Genomic DNA, 14,952 nt, shown 5'->3' with positions numbered 1-14,952 from the left:
AGTCAGTGATGATCAGACGGTAGTTTCAATTCATTCTCAAGTTGTTTTGCCATTTTTGGGCATACAATAGCAGAAAATATATCTCCATTATCTCAGAATTAGAGAGAAGGAGCAACTCCACACAGAAATGTCAGTCCATTACCATGGTCTCAGATTCAGAGGAACTCATTGTCATCCCAGATTTGTTCCAGCGATCAAACTTAAGAAGACAAACTACACAGTTTTTTACATTTATTTTTTAAACAAATATCTGAAAATTACGATAAAAAAAAAAACGGAACCAAAAAAACAAAAATGTGTGCGCTGAGAGAAAAAGTCGACAGCATCACAACTCAAGAGTCTTTGTTTGTCACAGGAAACTACTTCTTGGCGTAGGTGACCATCATGGCGCAGGTGGCCGTGATCCGGAATCCCTGCAGCGCGTCTTTGGCCACCCCTGCCTGCATCTCGCTGTCGAACTCTGCAAAGGCTATGTCGTGTTTCCCGGGGACGAGACGGACTTCCTTGAACCCAGCAAACCTGTCGGGAGCCAGACGTTAGAGGAGAACAGAGACTGACGAGACACAATGTCACCACTCACTGGTTGAACAACATGGAGAGCATCATCTCGTTGGTTTCTTCCGGAAGGTTGTTGAGGAACAGGATGCAGTTTGGAGGATTGTCTGGAACCTGAGAGCAAATAAAGTCTTGACTCCATGTGATGGTTTAAGCATGACTAATGTTATTTCTGGGTTGAAGAGACGTACGTTCATTACAGGCAACATCACCGGGACAGGTGCAACCTGCGAAGACAAACACATGATTCAGAAACATGTGGCGACCGAGTCAATTGAAAACTAATGTGTGCATCATCTGAACTGGAAAACTTACAGCAGGTTTCTTTGCTGCATTTGTCAACGTCTCCTGCGCCTTCTTCTTCTTTTCCTTCTTCTTCTCTTTGTCACTGTAGGCTCCCTTCATTTTGCTGATAACGTCCGAGTCCGTCTTGGCGTACTGAATCCTCTGAAAGTGACCAGATGGAGTAAGAAGCTGTTGCACGACCAGTCAGTAGAGGGCAGTGTAAGAGACCATAGGTTTGTTGTAGAAGGGAAATCCCTGAAGCTGTCGGAGTGCGTTTGTCGCGGCAGCCAGCTCCTTGAAGACCACGAAAGATTGACCCCTCATGGCCATGGTCTTCATAGCCACGATCTCGACGATCTGGCCGAACTGAGAGAAGAGCGCATAGAGCGAGCGCTTCAGCTCTGTGGCGAGAGAAAAACATGTTCAACACCCAGAGTGACCAGACCAGAGGGACAAAAAACGCTCACCTTCTTTCTTGACTCGGTCATTGATGTTGTTGATGTAGATGGTGTGGTTTGGTCGGATGTCCATGATGGAGTCTGAATATCTAGACACACACGATTAAAAAAAATAGTTTGGATGATATTCAACAATACAAGACCCACATTTTTCTTTAAAAGTTGGAATATAGTTTATTATTTTTTGTTTAGAAATACACTCACTGCTTTTATTTGATAGAAGTTTAGAAATTAAAAAACATACTCAATTTTGTTTCGTGTTAATTTTAAAACAGTAGTTCCAAAATTACATGAGTAAACTGTGTGATTCAGCGCCTGGTGTTTGACAAGGTTATTTAGGACTCACAACAGGGGGAGAAAACTTCACGAAAAACTATCGTAATATATAAATCTGCATTAAATCAGTCCAAGACATAATTTTTCTATCCACGTGAAAGAGTGTTATACAATTTCAATGTAAAAACGCATATATATGAATTTGTTTTGTTCATTCTTCGCTTAAACTGAGCCAATAAAACGAGTTGATGTGACAATTTCAAGCAGATTTAAAAACAAATAAAAGGTGGACAAATTTGTCGTTCCTGATTTTTTTTTTAAGAATTAAGAAGAAAATTATAAACCCCAAGATTATATTAGAAAAATAACGTTTAGCAAATGCTAACTTTTAAGCATTATTTCTGGAGTATTGGTTCTGTTTTGTACACAAGATGCTAGTAACAAAGTTCTTCCAAAACAATAAAAAGAGAACGTAGCGTTGTCGACCATTCATACTGTTAGCTTAGCATCATTAGCTTGAGGTGATGCTGTTTAATCCCCAACTGTATTATGTCCAGACATTATTGGGTAGTTTATTGCCGTTTTTATAAATAATTTAACTCAATAACACAAAAATGTTTCGTTTTAAGCTTCAACTCACCACTTTTTCAGCGCTCACGCCGCAGAAACCTACCGGAAGTAAAACAGTAAATAGATGTTGATGAGATTTTCTACTGCCACCCGCCGGCAGGGAGAAGAACTACAACCATCGAAGACGTCATTTCAATGAAACATTTTAACACAATTAAATAAAATAAGTTATAATGCAACTTAAGCTCTGATTATTATATTAACAGTTTCAAATGAAAAAAAGTGAGATCGTGTCGTGTTGATTATATACATACAAACTAGCGAAGAAATTAAAGTAATATAACTTGCAGGTAAATGATTCACGACTGCGCAAATACGACTAAGGCGGAAAGTACAATAACAATCCTGTGTCGTTATGTTCAAAAATAGTTTCCCATGGCAATAGTTGTCGCGTTCCATTTGTGGATTTTTGTCAATTTAACGTCTCCTGTTCTCTTCTCTTAATTTCTCAAAAATAAAACAATACCGCAAAGATGACCACCTTCTAAATGTTGGATTAGCAGCTTTAAATAATTTATTTAAATGGAACAAGAAAACCAAAGGATAATTGAAAAGAAAGAAATAGGAGTATATGGTAATACATGATATTATTTATGAGTAATAGTATTTAAAAAAGGTAATTTTAAGTAAATAAATATGGAAATATGTGATACCAAAATGGGAAATATTTGTGGAAAAGATTCAAGGATTAAAAAGATGATGGAAGAAGATTTCTTGATTCATTTTGTGGGAATACATTTTCAAATGTGAATTCGAGAAACTGGATTACTCTATATATTATTTATATAATGTAATAAATCAGGAAAATACTAGTTAACAGTTAATGGAGTATTTATGTTGGTTACCCACTCTGTTACACGTCAGTCAAGTTGAAATCATGAAACATATGTAGAACACTGTTTACTGCTCCTGCGCACCTTCTCACAGGTGATTTATTACCGTGACGTCAACGTGCGCTCGCGTGAACGCGACTGGCTCCTCAGTCAGAGCAGCTGAGCGCGCGCGGAGACTCGCACAGGTCAGTTTGATTCACCATATTTACATTTTAATGATATTTTCTGTCTATTTTCAAGAAACAAAGACAGTTATGTTGCGTAAGATAGAGTTGATTAAATGTAAGTTCGGTATTGTTTGGAATAAATTCAGGTTTTTGAAAATATAATAAAGTATTATAAACCTCTAACTGGACAAAAGTGAATTCTATTTTTATGATAGATTCCTATGTTTTTCTCAGTGAAATGATCAGTTATATTTTGGTTGAAATCATTTGAACCAGCAACTAAAATTCAAGCTTTTCATCCTGTGTGTAGTTGTGAGTAAATACACACTACCAGCGTGTTTGTTGTCAGTATATGTGCGTCTGTTATGACTGCAGCGTCAGATTCTTCAGCCATCGGTCAAAAGTCACACATTCGTCTCAACCGTGTATGAACTCACGCTTAATGGAGTCATCCTGCTCCGAACTTGGACCCTAAAGGTTCTTTTTTTAAATGAATCATAGAAATTGTTGTTGAAACATATTCATGGTGAAACATCATTAAAGGTATATAAAGGCTTAAACAAGAATCAATCTTACAGGAACAAGTAGGAACAAGTCTTATGTAACTTGAATATTAGCGTTCCGTCGCGGTTTTTCGGAGGCTGTTGTTGCCCGGTTCTCAGAGGCCCAGTCTGCCCTTCAAGAGCATTGTGAGTTTATTAAAGGGAAACTAAGTGTCTTTTAAATTGGACATCTCTTGTATGTGTACTATTGTACAAAACTCTTTTTTAATGAAGATATTTAGTTTTATAAACACGGTCTACTGTTTTTTTCTCAATCTAAAGTTCTAAACTCTTGTTTACCGTAATCACACACACTCTGCTGTGATTGGTCAAGCATCAAGGTTTGTCACCGCGTGTCATCAATCCCAGAAGTCTCCACCTCCAAGGGAGGAGTGAAGCCATTATGACGTCATATGGACTCAGCTCTCGTAACCTCTCGTGCTCAGATTTAAGACGGGGGAGAACTTCATAAAGTAATAAGTTGAAAACATGGTCATGATGAGATGCATCTTGGAGAGGAAGACTTCAACATTTGAAACATAAGAGTTTATAACTAGTTGCTCTTTAATTCCATTAATAATTATATTTTAAATAGTGAGACACAAATTCTAAGTTCAGCTCAGCGCTGTCGTATCTCACGGACACTGTAACGTGAAACATAAAAAACCTAATGGCTACCTTTAGATGCTCTTACGACAACGATTTAACTATATTTTTTAACAGGATGTAACCGAAGATGGTCCGAGCACACTGAGCCAATCGAAGATGAACCACTCGACTGACAGAAACTTGACTCTCGCCGACTACTACCTGTCCAGCGAAGTGCTGGACTACGATATTTCCCCGGAGGAGATTCCGGACACGACGCGCGGCCGGACGTTCTACGTGGCCACCATCGTCATCGGTGTGGTGCTGGTGGGCATCATGCTGGTCTGCGGCGTGGGCAACTGCCTGTTCATCGCCAGCTTAGCCAGATACAAGCAGCTGCGGAATCTGACCAACCTGCTGATCGCCAACCTGGCCGTGTCGGACGTGCTGGTGGCGGCCGTGTGCTGCCCCTTCCTGCTGGACTATTACGTGGTCAAGCAGCTGTCGTGGGATCACGGCCTGCTGCTCTGCGCCTCCACCAACTACCTGCGGACGGTGTCGCTCTACGTGTCCACCAACGCTCTGCTGGCCATCGCCGTCGACAGGTACCCCCAGATTCTTGATGCTTTTCCTGCAGGCGCCATTTTTCATGGATCCATAAAATCATAGATTCATTTCAAAACATTGAATTGGTTCCTTTCGTCAAAAGTATAGTGTAGCCATTAGCACCGCGATGCCAATATATTGGAAATATTGGCTGTTGCTCATCATAAGACAAACACTGGGTTTAACTCCAAACGCAGACTCTAAAACAGGGTTAACCAATGAGGTTTCAGCTAAAACCAGCAACACCAGACTGACAATCAACTGATTAAGACTCCTGATTGGTCAAAATGTGCAGCTTGATCGGTTGGAACAAAAACCTGCACCCACTGCGGCCCTTGAGGACCTAGTTTGCCCACCCCTGCTCTAAAATGTTTATTTTCCTTTCATCTCCTCTTCTTCACCTCCTGGTTACAGAATAAAACGGCAGCTTCTTTCACAGTTGGCTCATCTTTTCTTCACCTCCGTGTTTATGAGCTCAGCATCTTAGCTCGACCCGGTGGAAGAGCCGCCGCCGCGTTGACAACACGCGGGAACAGACGTGGTCTTGTTCAGGCCGGGGCGTGAGAAATCGTACTCGACAACTGCGGTGGAGACAAGACGTCGACCACGTGTTCACCGCCTGAGACTTCACTTCAGTCACAAACTAGGTTCTGAGAAATGTCAGTCAACGCCGTGGACGCAGAAATAATGATTTATTCAAATTCTGTGGCGATAAAAAACTAGTTAAGACGGACAAAGTGTGAAAACTCAAGTGTTAATTTCTTGAATAAGAAACACATCCAACATTGTTTTCTGTATTTTAATATCTGCAGTTATCGGACGTTAAGAAAAAATTAAACCCTCTAAAAAAATAATTTTGTTACTATAATATATCCCAACTCACTAGTTTCAAATGTTGAAGTCTTCCTGTCCAGGATGCAGTGAGTCCCTTTTAATGATCATGTTTTGAACTCCATCTTCATTGGGCGAGAGGCAGGGGACACCCTGGACAGGATGTCAGTCTGTCACAAAGACAGACAACCACACACTATGAAGAATTTTCCCCAGGTTCTCGATCAACCTCTGTACTGGAATTGGACTGTGGGAGGAAACTGGAGTGCCCGGAGTAAACCCACGTAACACGGGGAGAACATACAAACTAAACTAAGAAAGGTCACGATTTGGTCTGGCCTGGAAGCGGACCGTGCGCCCCTATCTTTTCAATTTATTACTATATAAAGTTCACCCCCATCTGAAATCTGGGCGAATGAGAGGTTACAAGAGCGGAGTCGTCATTAAGACGTAATAATGGCTTCACTCCTCCTCCAGCCAGCTGTAATCACACCCTGATTTGTTTATACAACGAGTCCCTTGAAGGTGGAGACTTCCGTGGTTTATGAAGCGCCCTGACAAACATCGATGTTTGACCAATCACAGCGGAGTGGGTGTGGTAAACAAGATTGAATCTCCAGAAAAACAAAGTGTTTAGAGTTACAATGATCCAAGAATATAATCCCACAGGTAACGCCAAGCGTCGATCGCCTCCATGTTCTCTCGCCTGCGCTGGTTTCGGGTGAGAGTGGTTTCTGCTGCTGACCGAACAAGTGAAGGAGCTGAAATGGCTTCTCAACCTTCTCACCTCGCGCGGGGGATTCACTGCCGGCCCGAATAAAAGCTGCTGATCCGCGTCTGAATCACATCCGTCACGACCGCGGCGTCCAGCGCAGACATCCATCACGAGCTCAACCTTGAATACAAAACAAGCGCGTCGACCTGAGGAGGTCAAGCTCTCTACAGAAGATGATTCATCATTCCAGGATTTATCCACATGAACTGTTAATGAAAAAGAATTTAAAATAAAGAAAAAATGTATGTAAAGTAAAAATATACTGTTTAAAAATCTTAATTATTGTGGTCCAGGTACATGGCCATCCTGCACCCCTTGAAGCCCCGCATGAGGCACCAGACCGCCTGCTGCGTCGTCCTGACCGTCTGGATGGTTCCCGTTCTTCTCGCCATCCCGTCCGCCTACATGGCGTCCCAGACCACCTACCCCAACGCCGGGGGTCATGGCCACAAGACCTTCTGCGCTCAGATCTGGCCAGCGGACCAGCGGGTCTACTACCGCTCCTACTTCCTGCTGGTGTTCGTCCTGCAGTTCCTGGGCCCCGTCGTCGTCATGACGGTCTGCTACGTAAAGATCTCCCTGGAGCTCTGGTTCAAGGACGTCCCGGGTTTCCAGACGGAGCAGATCCGCAAACGTCTCCACAGTCGCAGGAGGACGGTGGTGGTTCTGATCCTGGTGCTGGTGGCTTATGTCCTGTGCTGGACTCCGTACTACGGCTTCGCCCTGCTGCGGGACTTCTACCCGGCCCTGATCTCGCGGGACCGGAACTCCCTGGTGGCGTTCTACATCATCGAGTGCATCGCCATGAGCAACGGGGTCATCAACACGCTGTGTTTCGTCAGCGTGAGCAACAACAGGCGGCACCTGAAGAGGTCCGGCAGGTTCCCCTTGACCCTGGTGACCTTCGTCGCCAGCAAGTCCATGGAAGAAGGGGAGACGCGCACGTCCTCGCTGAAGGTGAACGAGGACGTGGACGGGACCCGGAAATGATGGGTTTATCAGGACAGGAAATACAGACTTTGATCTCAAAATAATTTTATTTTACTCTAATTTTTCTCACTGCATGGTTTAGTTTATTATTCATTGGCAGGTTCATGCAAATAATAGAACGAGATCAAAAATGTCTCATCTTTGAGTTGTGTTTTAGTGCTTCAAAGACATGAACTTCATCCACATTAAAGGAAAAAAAACACAAGAAAACCAAGAGGATAAATAAAAAAACCTTCTACTGAATGACATCAAAGATTCAACGTGTTATGATGACTATCAGGATCTACTTCCTCTTCTTCAGGAAGTCGCGAGCTTCTCTCTGCAGCCGCTTCACGTCGTCCTCGTCTGAGCCGGCGGGGACGTAGTCCGAGTCTCCGTCTCCGTCGTCGCTGTCGTCGATGAAGCTGCTCTCGTACTCGTCGTCCTCGTCATCCGCGGGATTGTTGCCGACGGTGCGAGTGGAACGAGCTGCAGAGGTCGTCCAGGTGGAAAACACAGTAGATTTTACTAAACAATCCAGATTGTGAAAGTTGGTCTATGAGTGAATGTATATTATTGCATTTTATACGTTGTAAAACAATCTTGTTAGTCTTGATTACAAAGCATTTACTCCAGATTATGAAACTGCTCATTCAGACTAAAACACTGTTTTAGACATTTAGTCTAGACGAAAAGAGATTAGTCCAGAATATTAAACTGTTCAGATTATAAGACTGTTAACCCAAATAAAGATCATCCATATTATGAGATATTTATACAGATAAGGAGACATTAAATCCAGAATATAAAACTGTTCAGATTAAGAGACATTTAGTCGAGACTAAGAAACTGTCCTTCCATATTATGATTTCATTCAGATTAAAAGACACTTAGATTATAAAACCGTTTGTCCATATTATGAGACTGTTATCAAGATTGAGAGACATTTAATGAAGATTAATATATACCTAGTCCAGATTAAGAAGATGTTCATCCATATTAATAGGCTGTTCATCAAGATTAAGAGGCTGTTCATCAAGATTAAGAGGCTGTTCATCCATATTAATAGGCTGTTCATCCATATTAAGAGGTTGTTCATCAAGATTAAGAGTTCGTTCATCCATATTAAGAGGCTGTTCATCAAGATTAAGAGGCGCTTCATACAGATTAAGAGGCTTTTCATCCAGAATAAGAGGCTGTTCATCAAGATTAAGAGGCTGTTCATCCATATTAAGAGGCTGTTCATCCATATTAATAGGCTGTTCATCAAGATTAAGAGGCTGTTCATCCATATTAAGAGGCTGTTCATCAAGATTAAGAGGCTGTTCATCCATATTAAGAGGCTGTTCATCAAGATTAAGAGGCTGTTCATCCATATTAAGAGGCTGTTCATCAAGATTAAGAGGCTGTTCATCCAGAATAAGAGGCTGTTCGTCCCTATTAAAATGCTGTTTATCCAGATTAAGAGGCTGTTCATCAATATTAAGAGGCTGTTCATCAAGATTAAGAGGCTGTTCATCCAGATTAAGAGGCTGTTCGTCCATATTAAAATGCTCTTTATCCAGATTAAGAGGCTGTTCATCAATATTAAGAGGCTGTTCATCAAGATTAAGAGGCTGTTCATCAATATTAAGAGGCTATTCATCCATATTAAGAGGCTGTTCATCCATATTAAGAGGCTGTTCATCCATATTAAGAGGCTGTTCATCCATATTAATAGGCTGTTCATCAAGATTAAGAGACTGTTCATCAAGATTAAGAGGCTGTTCATCCATATTAATAGGCTGTTCATCAAGATTAAGAGGCTGTTCATCCATATTAAAAGGCTGTTCATCCATATTAAGAGGCTGTTCATCAAGATTAAGAGGCTATTCATCCATATTAAGAGGCTGTTCATCCATATTAAGAGGCTGTTCATCCATATTAAGAGGCTGTTCATCCATATTAAGAGGCTGTTCATCCATATTAAGAGGCTGTTCATCCATATTAATAGGCTGTTCATCAAGATTAAGAGGCTGTTCATCAAGATTAAGAGGCTGTTCATCAAGATTAAGAGGCTGTTCATCAAGATTAAGAGGCTGTTCATCAAGATTAAGAGGCTGTTCATCCATATTAAAAGGGTGTTCATCCATATTAAGAGGCTGTTCATCAAGATTAAGAGGCTGTTCATCCATATTAAGAGGCTGTTCATCCATATTAATAGGCTGTTCATCCATATTAATAGGCTGTTCGTCAAGATTAAGAGGCTGTTCATCCATATTAAGAGGCTGTTCATCCATATTAAGAGGCTGTTCATCAAGATTAAGAGGCTGTTCATCCATATTAAGAGGCTGTTCATCAAGATTAAGAGGCTGTTCATCCAGATTAAGAGGCTGTTTATCCAGATTAAGAGGCTGTTCATCAATATTAAGAGGCTGTTCATCCAGATTAAGAGGCTGTTCATCCAGATTAAGAGGCTGTTCATCCCTATTAAAATGCTGTTCATCAAGATTAAGAGGCTGTTCATCCATATTAAGAGGCTGTTCATCAAGATTAAGAGGCTGTTCATCCCTATTAAAATGCTGTTTATCCAGATTAAGAGGCTGTTCATCCATATTAAGAGGCTGTTCATCCATATTAAGAGGCTGTTCATCCATATTAAGAGGCTGTTCATCAAGATTAAGAGGCTGTTCATCAAGATTAAGAGGCTGTTCATCCATATTAAGAGGCTGTTCATCAAGATTAAGAGGCTGTTCATCCATATTAAGAGGCTGTTCATCCATATTAATAGGCTGTTCATCCATATTAATAGGCTGTTCGTCAAGATTAAGAGGCTGTTCATCAAGATTAAGAGGCTGTTCATCAAGATTAAGAGGCTGTTCATCAAGATTAAGAGGCTGTTCATCCATATTAAGAGGCTGTTCATCAAGATTAAGAGGCTGTTCATCCAGATTAAGAGGCTGTTCGTCCCTATTAAAATGCTGTTTATCCAGATTAAGAGGCTGTTTATCCATATTAAGAGGCTGTTCATCCAGATTAAGAGGCTGTTCGTCCATATTAAAATGCTGTTTATCCAGATTAAGAGGCTGTTCATCAATATTAAGAGGCTGTTCATCAAGATTAAGAGGCTGTTCATCCATATTAAAATGCTGTTCATCAAGATTAAGAGGCTGTTCATCCATGCTAAGAGGCTGTTCATCCATATTAAGAGGCTGTTCATCAAGATTAAGAGGCTGTTCATCCATATTAAGAGGCTGTTCGTCCCTATTAAAATGCTGTTTATCCAGATTAAGAGGCTGTTCATCAATATTAAGAGGCTGTTCATCCATATTAAGAGGCTGTTCATCAAGATTAAGAGGCTGTTCATCCAGATTAAGAGGCTGTTCGTCCCTATTAAAATGCTGTTTATCCAGATTAAGAGGTTGTTCATCCATATTAAGAGGCTGTTCATCCATATTAAGAGGCTGTTCATCAAGATTAAGAGGATGTTCATCCAGATTAAGAGGCTGTTCGTCCCTATTAAAATGCTGTTTATCCAGATTAAGAGGTTGTTCGTCCCTATTAAAATGCTGTTTATCCAGATTAAGAGGCTGTTCGTCCCTATTAAAATGCTGTTTATCCAGATTAAGAGGTTGTTCGTCCCTATTAAAATGCTGTTTATCCAGATTAAGAGGCTGTTCATCCATACTAAGAGGCTGTTCATCCATATTAAGATGCAGTTCATCCAGATCAGGGGACACACAGTACAGGTTATGAGGATGATGATTTTATGAGTCAACATTAAGTAAGTAAGTAAGTAAGTAATATTTATTTATATAGCGCTTTTCGAGACCAGGGTCACAAAGCGCTTAAACAATCAAAACAATACTCAAAAAAGTACATACTTTAAAGATCAAGATAATACTGAGAACAACACAGGAGTTCGAGAAATTCAAGGAAAAGCCTGAACAAATAGAAACGTCTTGAGATGTTTCTTAAAGGAGTCAGCAGACTCCATCAAGCGCAAAGAGAGAGGAAGATCGTTCCAAAGCTTAGGAGCAACAGCCTGAAAAGATTTCTCTCCTCTGGTCCTGAGCCGTGTGCGTGGAACCATAAGTAGATTTTGATCCACAGACCTCAGAGCCCGAGCTGGGGTGTAAGGCTGGATCAGATCAGTGATGTAAGGAGGAGCCGGACCATGAATAGCTCTGAAAGTAAGAACCAGAATTTTAAAGTTGATCCTGAAAGAAACTGGAAGCCAGTGAAGAGTTTTAAGGACCGGAGAGATGTGAGTTCTTCTATTTGAGCGGGTCAGAATTCTCGCTGCAGAGTTCTGAATCAACTGCAGACGAGACAGCTCCTTCTTGTTAAGACATGAAACAAACATTAAGAAAATGTAGAGAACGTACCGGGCCTCCTGGAGTGTCTGAACTCTTTCCTGTGAAGAGGGTTCTTCCTGTGAGAAAAACAAAGTCAGAAATCATGCCACCTGCATGTCAGCCGCTCTGTGATCATGTGACCTGTAGCACTCTGTGCCATACGGACACTCGGGCAGCTGGGACTCGTCCACCTCCTCCTCCTCCTCCTCGAAGTCCGAGTCTCCGGGGTGACTGCTCTCCTGGAAGTGAGCGGGATTCTTCCTGGAGTGCAACAGAGTATTATTTGTAAAGAACCTTTTACAGACCAGGGTCACAAGGCGCTTGAACAATAAAAACAATACACAGTTCAAAAGACATCCACAGAGAAACATAGCAGCCGCCATCACCTGTAGCAGCTACTCCCGAACGGACACGGCGCCCGCAGTCTTGTGGCCGATGCTGCTGCAGGCTTGCTCGTGGGCACTTGGGCGGCGGGTGCCGTCTTGCACGCGCCATTGGAGGTTCCCGGACTGGTTCTCCTGTCAATCACCGTGGCCCAGCCTTCCTCCTCCTTAATGGGGACATCATCTCCTCCTTTACTCGCTTCTTCATCATGTTGGATTGATTTTGAACGAACCTGTCGACAAGTCAGCGCACCATGTGACCACCGACAAATCAACAAAATAATCATCATGATTTTTCATTGCTCAACTTTTTCAGAAGCGTTCAGTTCATCACTCTTTCTTCTCTTCTTCCTCGGCCTCTCCTCCTCCTCCTCACTGAGCCCAGCCTCTACCGGTTGGACTGTGGGCGTGATCTTTTGAACCACAGCGGCAGGTTCTTTCCGCTTCTTGACGGCTGGACACAACAACATAACATTAATATGGAAGTATATGCCATCAGAATCAAATGTTATAGCTTTCATTTTTTATTGAAATGTTGTTTTTTAAGCAAAGAATGTTTATTTTTAGCAGTTGTGTAGCCTCTGGGTCAAGGTCAACGACCTCCCTGGCCACTGGGCCATAGGAAGAGCGAAGGGAGGGTTAATATTGGAATATCAAACTCTATGTATATTTATTAAATACATAGATTTGGATATTACAATAATTTAAAAAGTACTTGTTCCAATTCCAATGTCCCTTTATTTGTAGCCTTTTAAATACAATATAAGCGGCTGGTGTAATAGTGCCATTTTTACATTTAATTTTAAAGGCTTCCAATTAAATTATTGGAATGAAAAAAATCAAACTATGTGTGAAAAAAGGACTTTAACAATATCTTAAATCCATTCAATAGGCTAATTACATATTTATTTATATTCAGGTGAAACAAATCCAACCTTTACATATATATGTATTGTATTTAATTATTCAAAGAAAATAATTCAAAAAACACTTTTCAATTTAAAAAAAAATCGAATATTTTCCGATGGCACTGATGCACTTCCATAGGTTAATGCATCTCAACGACATTACCTTTCGGGCTGGAGGTCTGTGGCGATACAGACTTCATCATCCACTCGGGTAGGACTCTTTTCTGACCCACATGACGGGGAGGACGGGAGAGAGCGCCACCCTGTGGACTCATCTGGTCAAAAAAAGAAAACATGAAACAAACAGAAACTAATTTGTCGGACAGTTTATCTTCACTGACCAGAGCGGTCCCGCTCTCGTCCGACTGTCCACTTGTTGCGTCGGAACGATGTTCCTCGTCTGCACGATGTTCCTCGTCTGCACGATTTTCCTCGTCTGCACCTCGACTGTCCTCTGGTTTCTGACCCCGTTCTGACCCGGACGGGTCTTCATCTGACGAGGGAACGTCTCTGATGTCGACAGAAACTTCTATCAAGTCCGACCTTAATAAGTGTGTGTCTGTGTGTGTTGAGTAGGTTGTGGGTAAGACCTGAGTGTGTCTCCGCCCACCGTGGCCAACTGGTACACAAAGCGTCCGGGCAGCAGAGACAGGAAGTCGCCCGGTGACAGACAGACCCAGGAGTCTTGGTCAAGAGGTCGAGGGTCATCGTCCAGCGACGACTGAAGGAAACACGGGTTCACATGAGTCTGTAGACACATGAAAAGATGATTATAATATTATTATTTAATAATTGGCTGTCATGAGCACCGTCACTGTGTATGAACATGTCGTGGAGAGGACCGAACCCAACATGAACACGACCTTCCAGAACTCACTGATTTGACCCGCAGTTGTTTGCTTGTGACGTCAAGGATGGCGTGATGACGAGAAACTCTCTTGTCACTGATCTATCAGACACACGAAGGGCAAAGGTCAGACAATATTGAATCAAAAAGCTCATCTACAACTCACTCTGGTGACTGACAGGAATGTGGGAGAACACATGAGATCAGATCACAATACTTCACAACAGGTTTGATTGACGTGCTTACGTCACATACTGGGGTCACAGCTACAACCCTGTATTTGACCCTTGAGTACCAGTTTTTTTTTTAGCTCCCCTGGTTAGTCTTTCAAAAATCTTCATTTGCCATTTATTAAGTTTAAAAATAGAATTAGAAATTAGAATTATGTGACACTCACCCCCAGCAGCGGACCTCGACCAAGCCGCGTCTCTCCCAGCGACAAATGGACCGGAGCCCCGCCGTCCAGCGGAACCAGCTCGAACCTCGACATGGTGTCACCTTTCAGCCGCTAAGTTTGTTTATAAGTTGAGGAGTGAACGGCTTTCAGTTTAGCATTGTTGACATTCTGTCGGAGGCTTTCCGCCATTCGTTTTCAAAACTTCCGGGAAGCAGTAGCGCATGCGCGTACATCGAGATTCTGTAGATACTGGTTGTTTTGCAAATAAGAATTAAGTTAAAAAATAAAAAAATAAATAATTAAAAACATTTGTTTAATTCAACCACATGCCCGTTTTAAATACCATTTTATTATATAATTCGAATAACAGAGAGAATATTCCCAATATATTACATTTAGAAACTGTAATTAATAAAATGTTCTCCAAACTAGGAAAATAAATTGGCTGATAATTTAAGAGATGTGTTGAGTTTTTTCTGATAGCACTGTTTTTTTTAATAATAAAAATAAACCTATTTATTTAGCGCTTTTTTGAGACACACAAACACGCTGTACAAACATACAC

At 41.6% G+C, this 14,952-nt stretch overlaps 3 protein-coding genes across 4 annotated transcripts; 1 reads left to right on the top strand and 2 right to left on the bottom strand.

Annotated features, from left to right (window-relative positions):
- Window positions 1-218: 218 nt before the first annotated feature.
- snrpb2 (small nuclear ribonucleoprotein polypeptide B2) lies at window positions 219-2,275 on the bottom strand. The gene is made up of 7 exons (XM_087783043.1): window positions 2,215-2,275; window positions 1,308-1,387; window positions 1,069-1,241; window positions 871-1,002; window positions 747-782; window positions 581-669; window positions 219-519 (listed from the first exon to the last, which is right to left on the bottom strand). Exons 2-7 carry the CDS (start codon window positions 1,369-1,371, stop codon window positions 360-362), a joined length of 654 nt encoding a protein of 217 aa, XP_087639169.1. The 5' UTR covers window positions 1,372-1,387; window positions 2,215-2,275; the 3' UTR covers window positions 219-359.
- A 2,236-nt stretch (window positions 2,276-4,511) lies between these two features.
- On the top strand, window positions 4,512-7,571 carry LOC148089020 (prokineticin receptor 1-like). The gene is made up of 2 exons (XM_087783597.1): window positions 4,512-4,939; window positions 6,840-7,571. Exons 1-2 carry the CDS (start codon window positions 4,512-4,514, stop codon window positions 7,534-7,536), a joined length of 1,125 nt encoding a protein of 374 aa, XP_087639723.1. The 3' UTR covers window positions 7,537-7,571.
- Window positions 7,565-14,588, bottom strand: aplf (aprataxin and PNKP like factor). 2 transcript variants are annotated; one of them, XM_087802098.1, is made up of 10 exons: window positions 14,388-14,588; window positions 14,021-14,092; window positions 13,734-13,891; window positions 13,485-13,653; window positions 13,307-13,418; window positions 12,544-12,689; window positions 12,239-12,468; window positions 11,994-12,113; window positions 11,883-11,929; window positions 7,565-8,004 (listed from the first exon to the last, which is right to left on the bottom strand). In XM_087802098.1, exons 1-10 carry the CDS (start codon window positions 14,478-14,480, stop codon window positions 7,820-7,822), a joined length of 1,332 nt encoding a protein of 443 aa, XP_087658224.1. In that variant the 5' UTR covers window positions 14,481-14,588; the 3' UTR covers window positions 7,565-7,819. The 2 variants fall into 2 exon arrangements, with proteins under 2 accessions (XP_087658224.1, XP_087658233.1); XM_087802107.1 differs by having other exon boundaries at window positions 13,754-13,891; window positions 14,388-14,456.
- Window positions 14,589-14,952: the final 364 nt, after the last annotated feature.

This window comes from Callionymus lyra, chromosome 1, assembly GCF_982586985.1.
Source record: "Callionymus lyra chromosome 1, fCalLyr1.hap1.1, whole genome shotgun sequence".
Taxonomy (NCBI): domain Eukaryota; kingdom Metazoa; phylum Chordata; class Actinopteri; order Syngnathiformes; family Callionymidae; genus Callionymus; species Callionymus lyra.
Note: the sequence above shows the minus strand (reverse complement) of the source record. Positions and strands in the feature narration are given on the sequence as shown.

What these genes read in the sequence shown, in the direction of transcription:
- LOC148089020 (XM_087783597.1), top strand. Translation starts at nt 4,512, where the DNA reads ATGAACCACTCGACTGACAGAAACTTGACTCTCGCCGACTACTACCTG. An exon ending in CTGGCCATCGCCGTCGACAG is followed by an intron (nt 4,940 to 6,839) that starts GTACCCCCAGAT and finishes ATTGTGGTCCAG; the next exon opens with GTACATGGCCATCCTGCACC.
- snrpb2 (XM_087783043.1), bottom strand. Translation starts at nt 1,371, where the DNA reads ATGGACATCCGACCAAACCACACCATCTACATCAACAACATCAATGAC. An exon ending in CCTTCTACAACAAACCTATG is followed by an intron (nt 1,003 to 1,068) that starts GTCTCTTACACT and finishes GGTCACTTTCAG; the next exon opens with AGGATTCAGTACGCCAAGAC. An exon ending in TGATGTTGCCTGTAATGAAC is followed by an intron (nt 670 to 746) that starts GTACGTCTCTTC and finishes ATTTGCTCTCAG; the next exon opens with GTTCCAGACAATCCTCCAAA.
- aplf (XM_087802098.1), bottom strand. Translation starts at nt 14,480, where the DNA reads ATGTCGAGGTTCGAGCTGGTTCCGCTGGACGGCGGGGCTCCGGTCCAT. An exon ending in ACAGACCTCCAGCCCGAAAG is followed by an intron (nt 12,690 to 13,306) that starts GTAATGTCGTTG and finishes TGTTGTGTCCAG; the next exon opens with CCGTCAAGAAGCGGAAAGAA. An exon ending in CAGACACTCCAGGAGGCCCG is followed by an intron (nt 8,005 to 11,882) that starts GTACGTTCTCTA and finishes CGACCTCTGCAG; the next exon opens with CTCGTTCCACTCGCACCGTC.